The 10,606-nt window shown below is 37.6% G+C and overlaps 1 protein-coding gene across 5 annotated transcripts; it reads right to left on the bottom strand.

Annotated features, from left to right (window-relative positions):
* Positions 1-73: 73 nt before the first annotated feature.
* Positions 74-9,853, bottom strand: LOC18429812 (thylakoid lumen 15.0 kDa protein). Of its 5 annotated transcripts, none has more exons than XM_088853155.1 (7): positions 9,494-9,852; positions 8,599-8,702; positions 3,195-3,285; positions 3,033-3,101; positions 1,726-1,835; positions 1,152-1,368; positions 74-613 (listed from the first exon to the last, which is right to left on the bottom strand). In XM_088853155.1, exons 1-6 carry the CDS (start codon positions 9,687-9,689, stop codon positions 1,276-1,278), a joined length of 663 nt encoding a protein of 220 aa, XP_088709281.1. In that variant the 5' UTR covers positions 9,690-9,852; the 3' UTR covers positions 74-613; positions 1,152-1,275. The 5 variants fall into 5 exon arrangements, with proteins under 5 accessions (XP_088709281.1, XP_006839157.2, XP_020520317.1 ...); XM_006839094.4 differs by lacking the exon at positions 74-613 and adding an exon at positions 818-1,076 and having other exon boundaries at positions 1,221-1,368; positions 9,494-9,853; XM_020664658.2 differs by lacking the exon at positions 74-613 and adding an exon at positions 818-1,076 and having other exon boundaries at positions 1,212-1,368.
* Between the last annotated feature and the right edge of the window lie 753 nt (positions 9,854-10,606).

The raw sequence follows: 10,606 nt of genomic DNA on the forward strand, positions 1-10,606 counted from the left end.
GGGTCCGGTAAAGGCCCAGGTCGACCCAAACCTGTTGCCACCCCTAGGACCCCTTTCGGCAGTGAGAAATCAACTGAATAAAATTTCCTCTTTCGTTTGAGATTTTTAATTTACAAGGTCAGATATCGAATACGAAACCACAGATTTTCAATTGGAAAGGAAATTGCTAAGCAAAAATAGGTCATAGGCTTTTTGCACGGATGCAACTCCAAAATCTAGAGAAAGGAGAATCTTCTGTAATCTAAAACAATTGACAGAGTTTGGAAATTATCTTATCTACTGCATACGGCATGAAAATCGACTCACGAAACTCAAATTCGTGCACGAGGTGGAGCCTCTGCTAATCAAATGGGAGCTAAGCAATAGTAAGCTAGAGCAGAGAGACTAGGTCCGGACCACTCTTCGTTGTGTTCTGCTCAGAAATGGGTGTGTAACCATAAATAACGGCCATTCGAAATAGGACCTTCACGGGGGTGTGGAAAATTGAAGCCTTCACCCTTTTTTAAGAGTAGCCCTTCTTTCCATACCACCATAACATCAACAAGGCCATTTCAGCGAACCAGGTATCATGACTTGATGTTATAAATCCCTCCAGCATATGCAGCACAGGGACCTTGATTTTTCAAATAGTAATTATCAGTGTTGCAAGTTGCAACCATGAACAAAGGCATATGCTAGCAATCCTCATTAATTATGAATGAAACCCCTCGGTTCTTTGATATTTATAAGAGGAACTGAACAAAGAAACCCACCTTGTTATGTCAACAAAATCATTTAAAAACTGTTAAGACTACCAAAAAGAAAATAAATGCTGGGATTTTCAAAAATAAACTAGAACCACCATCTTATAAATATGAAAATTTACTGCGACCTCCTGCCAGAGTTGCACTTCTACATGTTAATTCAAAAACTTAGCAAGTTGTGTGTTCGATTCTTCTTAGAATTGGTACAATATTTAGGAATATAAAAGATAACCATGATATGCTTCTCCCATGAATGCTACCCAGAAATATCAAAAATTCCTGATACAATTGCTTTTGGCTCAGTAGAGGTTCTATAGTTTTGGTTTGTTAAACCTGAAAGAAGACAACAAGAAGAAAGAACTCTTTAGCATTAACATTGGCTGAGAAAGCAAATGCAAGTGATTGTACCTTGATTACCGCAATAAAAGAAAACTAGAAGCTGTTCTGATAATTGACCGAGTGAGGCACCTTGATTACCACAATAAAAGAAAACTAGAAGCTGTTCTGATAATTGACCGAGTGAAGCATCCATTCACTCAATTTCTGAACAGTTATTTTGGCCTACAGGTTCTCTCAAACACCTCGATATGGCCAACACAGCAGCTTCAACAGATGCATCCTCCCCCTGTTCATCCATAGGCAATATTTTACCATCACAAACCTTAGATCTTCCACCAAAACATGCCCGTCCATAACATGTATCAAAGCACCACACATGCGTATAGAAACAGAAAGATACGATCCAAATGGGTTTTTAGGTTTGATTTAGATGAATGGCCCAGGTTAGGGAGGCAAGTGCTCATCATAAAGATTGGACCACACATCCAACCACCATATTCTGAAGCAGAAAAGATAGGATCCACATGAGCTTTTGGATTTAATTTGGATGAATGACCGAGGTTAGTAAGCAAGCGTTCAAAGATTGGGCCACACATACATATATATACACACATAAGAGCAAGATCCAGATAAACAAGCAAACCTTCTCCTTCCAATAAAACATATTTCCATATTTTCCAGCCAATCGACTCCAGAAGCTACGAGGTACATCCAAATCGACCAAAGCCCCCACATTGAAATTGAGGATGTTACCTGCCCACAGGCCGAGGGAGTACATATTATGCAGATTTATGCCCTAGAAAAGTAAATTACAAGCAAAAAATGTCATTTTCAGGCAAAACAACCATAAAAAAGGGCACAAACCAAGTCATATACCTGAACATGAAACTGAAACTGAAACTGACTTACCTAAGTGCAATTGGATTGCAGGTTTGGATTATTTTCCATGAATTCATCAGTCATGTATACAAAGGCCATGATTTGTGTTCCCCTAAAGCTTCCATATTTAATTCAAGGTCATTGAAATTTTATCAAGAAAAACTGAAAGGCATATGATCTTTGAGTAACTAATTTGCAAACTAAATGCCATGATGACCCTAGAAACACCAAAATTTGGTAATATTAGAACCAACTTAGTGGCCTCCATATGTACTTGACAAATCTTCAGAATTCTAATGAAGTGCAGGAAGTCTCTGGTCATTCTTTAGCTAAAAAAACAAGCTATGTCATATCACAAGATGGCAAAGGATCCATATTGCATCTTTTAGGAGTGGCTTAGCATAAGAGAACATTTTTGCGTTACTCATCAAAATTAAGCACAGTAGTCCAAAGATGTTATACTAAGAACAAAATCATTCCATGAGGAAGAAGCAAGGGACATATGCATATACTGAGAAAAACAAGTGCTTTCGTAACAGAGAGTCAGGGTTGATATCAATTGATATCGAAAGATCAGGGATGTAATAAGCAAACCAATTGGTTGAAGTAACGAGAATTTCAACCATAGTGGTGAAAAAGCTCTTTTCAATAATTTCTTTTTCCTTTTTCTGTATAGTCAAGAGAGCTTTAAAGTCTTAACAGTACAACTTTTCCATTGGAGCTCAGGATTGGGTACTAAAACAATTATGAACACATATATATTAGGAGTACATAGATTATTATGAAAGTCCTTGGCTTCTTTCACCATTTTTAAGAAAATCAGAATATATGCCTAAAGCCAACTCCTAAGGCATCTATCATAAAACAAACAAACAAAAAAAGAAATATGAAAGCCAAAAAAAAAAAAACGAAAAGAAACAAGGACCGCATATCCTCAATATTCTCATTTTTGTTTGGACTATAAGATGCTATTCAGAATACCTTACTAAAAGCAACAGTATAGAATCCCCAAAAACATAAACCGTGATAATTAAAGATAGATATTCTGACAGCTAAAGTATTTATTATTACCAAAGGCAGGATCTGCAACAAAGACAATGGTTTTATCATCCACTTGCCAATAATCTTTCACTGCTAAACCTGTAATAGAAGATAACTACTTGACTTATAATATTCAGTGCAATAAAATGACGTTTATGTAAAACAAATGAAAGCTGTGGCCCCGCATTTTACCAGGGGTGTCTGGGTAATTTTGTGCCAAAACTCTTAGTTTGAATCCAGTATCCTTCTCAAGATTTACAATCTCTTGGATAATTCTGTATTCCTGACACAAATAGCAACATAATATCAATTCATGCAAACTACATTTGAATTCTACGTCTAAAGGCATCAAATAAACCTTGCCTAATATAAATAACTGTCATTCAAGACTGACAAGCTAAAGATCTGTAAAGAGAAACCAACAAACAAGTCAGACATCACATATTGATGTTATTTCATTCCGATCTTCACAAAAGAACACTAAAGAAAAAAGTTAATAAGCATCTATAATCATCAATACCATCATCATCATCACCCGAGCCTTATCCCAACTATTTGGGGTCAACTACATGAATTATGTTCCACCATTCCACTCTATCAAGGGCCATACCCTCAGTGAGACCATAAGTCACCATCTCTTCTCACTACTTCCATCCATTCCCCGAGCTTTTTTGGAGCCTTCCACTTGAACCAAATCCCCCCTCCTAACCAGTGTTGTTCTAGGTCGACGCTGCACATGGTCATACCACCTAAGTCTACTTTCCATCATCTTATCACTTATTGGAATCAACCCCGAGTTCCCTCGGATGTATCCATTACGAATTCTATCCTTTCTTGTCTTGACACTCATCTATGACAACGCCCTCATCTCAATTACACTCATTTTGTAGATATGTTGTTTCTTGACCCCACAATATTCCGTCCCATAAAACGTGGCTAATTTTACAGTCATCCTACAAAACTTCCCCTTCAGTTTCATTTGTACACAATAATCAAATAAGTCCTCGAAAGCACATCTCCACTAGCTCGTATAATCATCAATACTACAACCAACAAATACTCCTATTCCACCTCCTTGACATGTTAGGAAATACAAGACATCATCAGTCTTGTACTAGCATTAGAAATTACATAGAAATATCTTGAAAGACTCTAGGCCTATTTGGTTCCTTAGAAATGGGTCTCCTAGAGACCCATATCCATGGAAACGACCCGTAAATGCTGTTTGGATGCCCTCCCAGGGACGGAGTCCCATTTCTGCGTGGAGACCGATTTCCACATTTTTAATCCTTTTTTGTGGAAATACCAATTGCATGAAAATAGGTGGAATTAAAATTTCCAAGAGACACGACTTCCAGGCAATCCAAACAATGGATAGCATCTTCCAGGTCTATTACCAGATGTTATCCAAATAGGAGAACCTATATTTTAGGAGATGCCAATTCCAGGAGATACCGATTTCAGGAGAGGCATCTCCCCAGGATACCCATTTCCAGGGAACAAATGGGGCCTTAAGGCACTATTAGATCCCTGGATGACATATACCAACGAAGACTTGCTAGAGTTCAATAATTATGATGACTAACAAAATTGTACGCTCGCAGAAGCAAATATAAATTCTGACAAAAACCAAAGCTGATTTTACACAATGTTTAAGATGTAGCATATGATAAAGAAAACATGAAATAGCAATATCTTTGTAATCTAGTGAGAAGGATAAAAATAGTGCTTAAACCACAAATGAATTGCAGAAAAACATGAGAGGACACGTCGAGTACAAACAGAAGCCATTCATGCGAGAAGTTCCTCTAATCCCAAACCAAGGTCAACACAAGCGACTTGACATTGTATATGATCCTATCAGCATCTACAATATTATTTGCACAAAACAAATGACTCTGTAACTTGTGCATATAAGAAAATAGCATATCTTGATTAGTCATCGAGCATGATAAACTAGAATACTACAAACCTTAAAAGATGCACGTGCTCCGTGATGATCTAAAGCATACTCAAACTGGAAGAATTAATTATGATGTCAAAGGACACTTTTCATATGAAATTTCTAGTGCCATGGCTACATTTCTTTGCAGAGGAGAACCCTTATATAATAACAGCTCAAGGTTTAACCAGCTATTAATAAGTATTTTCAAATTTGACTTCTCCATATCATCTCAAAATGTTGAGAAGCTTTCAATCTCATCCCTTCAAAACCAGAAGCTGAGCCCTTGAATTTCATCCAGGACCCCAGAGGCACAAGGTCAAGACAGACCCCAAGCAATCCTAATTTCTTTTTATGTTCTATTTATTATTTCTTGCTGACAGATTATCCCAAACATTCCTAATAAGTCTTGAATCTGTCATCTGTCTTGGTTGCAGGCATGTTGACTCCTTGTCCTATTCTACACCTCTGAACCATTCAAATGGCACCACCACCCAAGCATCCATAAGTAATGCCCTCAAAGTCAAATGCAATATCTGCTACTGTTCACACTGACTGAAAAGCTTCCCTAGATGAGCCCCTTGCAAATAACTCCATCAAGAATGAGGCGCCTTCAAGGACCAAGACATGAGCCTTGTTGTAAAAGTGGTATATCTCACTCCAAATTAAGAAGCAGTATAGAAACCCAGCGGATGCAATGTGGACAATACCCCACCTGAGATGAACCCAAATGAGCTATCGTCCACCTCTAGCTTCTCAAAGTGACCCACCCCTAACAGCTCACCCAAGGAAGTCAAATTAAACGCCCTTTATAAGAATGTGCTGACCCTAAAAAGCCTGTAATTCAGTATAGAATTGCCTCAAATAAGCTACCTTCGAATAGATGACCTTCAAAAACTCCTCCTTTAGGGCAAAATACACCATTTATGTACATCCAAAGTTCCACTATTGGGCAGCATCTATACAACAACACTGAAGTTCCTTTCAGATCCCATCACATGAAAAAAAAAAGTAGATAAAAGAAAAGTAATATCTTTCTGTCATGTTTCCCCCATTTCTTTCATAAAAATGTGAAAAAGATATTTCTGGTTTGGTGCAAATGACTTGTTACCCTGAATATATAAAATAAAGTCGGTAACAACTTTTTTCGCACAACTATTCAATACAGTCCTTTATACAAATGGAAAAGTATACAAGACTATTTACCTTGGTACAAGGTGGTCACAATTAATCTTGACCATTAGATGTGAAATTGGGTGTTGCATTTATTCCATTGACCAAGCTCAAAGTTCAAAAGAAATTTTTTCGAACTTTGTGACGCACCCAAGCTATTAGATTTCACATTGGATGGTTACAAGTAGTTGTGACCTCCTTGTACCAAAGGTAAAATAGTATCCTTGTATATCCTTGTATATAATCCCATATACATTAGGAAGAATGAATAGCAGTGTAACTTTTAAATTTCTTACCACCTTTTTTTTTTTAATATGTTCTTAGCAATCTTGTTTTTCCCTCCACATTTCCTAAAATCTTTCTTCCCCCCCTCCCCCCTAAAAAAAATAAAAAACAAAACAAAAACAAAAACACAAAAAAACAAAAAAAAGGAGCCCTCTCTCCTTAGAACTATCTTTTATATCTGAAAAGTAATTGTAAAAACATAATCTATTTTGGAGAGGAAATAAAAGCAGGCAAAAAAGGGAAACTGCAGAAATTTTGAAGGGCTTCTATAAGCTTAGTTATTCCAACCAAAGATAGGAAATAATAAAATAGCATTCAGCCTATCAAATAAAAGTAAACTCAAGACGAGTACAGAAAATATTAGATAAAAAATTAAACAGGTAGAAATCTAATAATGAATGACGTAAAATTGAAATAAAGTAACTAAAAAATTAATAAATTATTAATTTTTACTTAGAATGAATATTTCAAAAGTATTGTTCATCCAATCTCTCAGCAGGAGCATTGTGCAATGAACGTGCCATTAGCTAGCATAAGAAAAGCACAATGATGGTTTCTTCATATTGAAAGAGGTCATGTAACTCAATTCACCAACTGGCAAGTTTGATTAGGGAGCATCTGTATTGCAAGCTAAAGACCAGGACCCAGTGCCCTCCAAGACAATATATCCGCAACTTAAAAGGAATCACCAATACATACCTCTATAACATCTTTGATTTGGAAACCATCTCTTTCCCCTAATATACCCTCCTTAAGCACTTAAAGAGTGGCCACTTCAAAAATACACCTTCCCCTTCGTAAGTAATATCGCCACAGATGCAACCTCAATGACTCAAATCAGTCCCTTCAAAAAATCATGGCTGACTCCCAAAAAGCCCGACTCCAGCCTCATAGGCTTCAAATATAAAGATATTATCCTAGCAAAAAGCATTCATCTCAATAAGCATGTAACATAACAAAGCAAATGACATATGGCTGATGGATTTCCACATCAAGTATACCATTTCTTGAGTAGACAAACCTACCTTTAATAATCAATGATTAAAACCATGGCCTAAGGCTTGGACTCACCAGGGTCCAGAGCCCGAGCCAGCGAGTCTGATTTGGCCGAGTCTCTGCAAAAATAGGACAGGAGGGTCGAGAAACCGGTGAGACGCAGGAAGTCCTGAGGTTTTTGAACCTGAACAGGAACTTTGCCTGATCAGAAGACTTAGCAAATCTCAGCCCGAGAGTTTTAAAAACACTGCTAAAAACAATATACTTCCTAACTTTCACACAATATCTAGTGAACCTCCATGGCCTATTCTTCTGAACTATCAGTATATCCCACTGTATTGTACACATGAAAGGAAAAAACAAGGGAGAAGCTTCGATGGTTCCAATATAATGGCTCTCTATGCATAGATGGACTAAATGAAACCTTTTAGAGGCATTGATCTTGAGGGCATGAACTTAACATCAAATCTTGACCATGTTTGAATTTTACATTGATATTGAGGGCGTGAACTTAACATCAAGTCTTGACCATGTTTGAATTTTACTCATCATGGCTCCTGTCAGTATGAAACAGAATCATACATCAACTCAATTCAGAAGCAGGTGTAGTTATGCAGGAGCCTTGAGGTTTTGAGCTACAGATGTAACCAATCATCTTGGCTAACTTTGAAAACTTCAGTTCCAATATAGCTTTTGGCCTAGGAGCAGTTTCAAACTTCTCGTCAGACTGCCAAATGCAGACAAAAGTTCATTTTGCATATCACATTCAGATAATTCTAGCAATAACTTTTTACATATAGTTTTCTTAGATAGTTTAGGCCACCTTGTATGAATCCCAGACCATTGCTTGGCTGAAATTCACCTCTGTTTCTCCACCCAAAGACAAACTCATAACCAAATTTTTGTTCCCATATTAGCCAAATAGTTTAGGTGCTCAAATAATTGGTTGGAGGCAGCCAAAAGACCTCCAAACTGCACGAATAGACACGAGAATTCTTTGGATGGAAATCAAAGAAAACCTTAAACAATGAATTAGACATTATATTCACAAAGTAATGACTTGAGTAATTCAATACGCTTTCAATGTTGCCATTGTGAAACTTAGTGAATTTGTAAAAATTCCAATAAAATTCGCAAGAACTGTCATAACTAGAGTGAGAAAATGCGACCCGAAGAAGCAGGAATAGCAAAGATGCACACCTGACCAGTAGAGAGGAACCCAGCCACATCAATAAGAGGACTGAATTCTTCAGGGAGCAATTCAGGCTTGTTCACACCTACTTTTGCATCAGCAAGTCCAGGTCCTACAACCCATGTTTGTATTAGCCTCCACTACTGCACTAAAAGCATGTAATATGAGCATAGAGAGTACAATATCGACTAACAACCAAGCTACGCAAAAGTTTACCATCTTTCGGTATGGGTTGTTTCCATTAAAGCTACAAAATCAAGTAAATACAAGCATACAAAGAACAGTGTCTATTATATCCAATATACAGCTAAATTCGGTTTCCATGGAATTTCCCAAAGAATGTGAAAATACAAGTACTGAGAGTGGAATTAATAGTTCATATATAGAAAAATTTAGCATCAACTGGCATTGTCAGTTTCAATTGAAGCTCCGAATGCAAGTAAATGGAACCACGGAGAGTATATTACTGTGTACTCATGCAAAATTTCAGCATGAATCTGAAATTGTAAAGAAGAAAATTTAAAAAAATCTCAAGTATGAGTCGGATAGACTCTGAATTTCAGAAGAAAAAAATGGACGAAAATATAAGAAATGCCAGGCCAAATTATCAAAATTCAGGACTTACGAATTCTGTTTCAATCTAATCTCTCCAGAATTCCTCTCCGTTCCATAACTCCACTTAACTTCTGCATTTTTCAGGGCAAGCTTACACCTAGCTAATAACCAGTTTTTGGAAAAAAATTTCGGATATTGAATGGATATTCCGCAATAATTCATTCCGAAATAGATAAAATAACACCAAAGTAAGGTTTTTTTAAAAAAAAAAAAAAAACTAAGCGTGAAATAAAGTCCCCAAATCCAAAGAAGCGAATACCAGTGAATTTTAAGGAATCAATTTGGTACCAGAGAGAGATAATTCTAGAGCGAGAGTTCCAGCCAGAGCCCAATTCAGTGATTTGAGCGTGAAACTACCAAACCATTTCTTGAAATTAGGTCTAATGGAAGCTGAAACACGAGGGAAAAGCTTTGAGGAAGTGTTGTTTGAGACAATATTTGAAGGCATCATGGGGGAGTGAAGATGTGAATATAGATGTGCCATTGCCCTGCGACTTCTGAGTCCAAAACCTAGTATCGTTTAGTTCTACTTCAGAAGTGTTTTTAAAGGAAATTCTAGGCCTTTTGGTGGGTCCGTCTTGTACGAACAGCCACACAGTTTAGTGTTGAATGAAGTTGTTACTTGGCTATGTAGTTTAGTGTTGGATGAAGTTGTTATTCGGCTAGGTTTTTTGAAAAGAAAATATGGAAAAATTATTATCTATGCAGCTTACACCAACTAATCTTTCTTCTCACTTTTTTCCCTCAATCTCCTTTTCTCGCAAAAACCCCCCAAACGTAATGAAAATCCCTTCCCTACAAAAAAAAAAAAAAAAGGTCAATTGGCAGTCCCAAGTAGCGTATTACCGGAGCAACCACTTCAACTGCCAGAGCGATGTGGCTCCCGAAGGTGTGCTGCCAGAGTGCTTGTCGTTATTGTCGGAGCAACCTATTCAACCGCTAGAGCGTTGTGGCACTAGAGGGTGTACTGTCGGCTGGAGCATTGTGGCACAAGAAGGTGTACTATCGGAGCACGTCTTTGTACTGCCTAGAGGGTGTACTGTCGGCTGGAGCGTTATGGCACAAGAAGGTGTACTATCGGAGCACGTCTTTGTACTGCCGAAGCGTGTGTTCTCATTGCCAAAGCGACCTATTCAACCGCAAGAGCGCTATAGCTCCAGAAAATATACTGCCTGAGTGAGTTGCATTGTAAAAGCGCGTGTCTTCATTGTTAAAGCGTTTAAATGGACTACCAGAACGCATGGGGAGAGAGTCGTGTGTAAAAGCCATGAGGAGAGAGAGGGGGATAGTTTAGTCTTTTTTTTTTTTGTTTTGGATTGGGGTTTTTGCAAGGAAAGATGGTTTTGGGGAAACAAAATGAGAGAAAAGGTTAGCTGGTGGTAAATTGCATAGATACTTGAG

Source organism: Amborella trichopoda, chromosome 1 (assembly GCF_054954075.1).
Source record: "Amborella trichopoda isolate Santa Cruz 75 chromosome 1, AtrichopodaSantaCruz75HAP2 v2.0, whole genome shotgun sequence".
Lineage (NCBI taxonomy): Eukaryota > Viridiplantae > Streptophyta > Magnoliopsida > Amborellales > Amborellaceae > Amborella > Amborella trichopoda.

Excerpts from the sequence above, each read along its gene's own strand:
- LOC18429812 (XM_088853155.1), bottom strand. The coding sequence starts at position 9,689 with ATGGCACATCTATATTCACATCTTCACTCCCCCATGATGCCTTCAAAT. Across the intron at positions 8,703-9,493 it reads TCTAGAATTATCTCTCTCTG|GACCTGGACTTGCTGATGCA; the intron begins GTACCAAATTGA and ends CATGGGTTGTAG. Across the intron at positions 1,369-1,725 it reads TGTTTTATTGGAAGGAGAAG|GGGGAGGATGCATCTGTTGA; the intron begins GTTTGCTTGTTT and ends ATGGATGAACAG.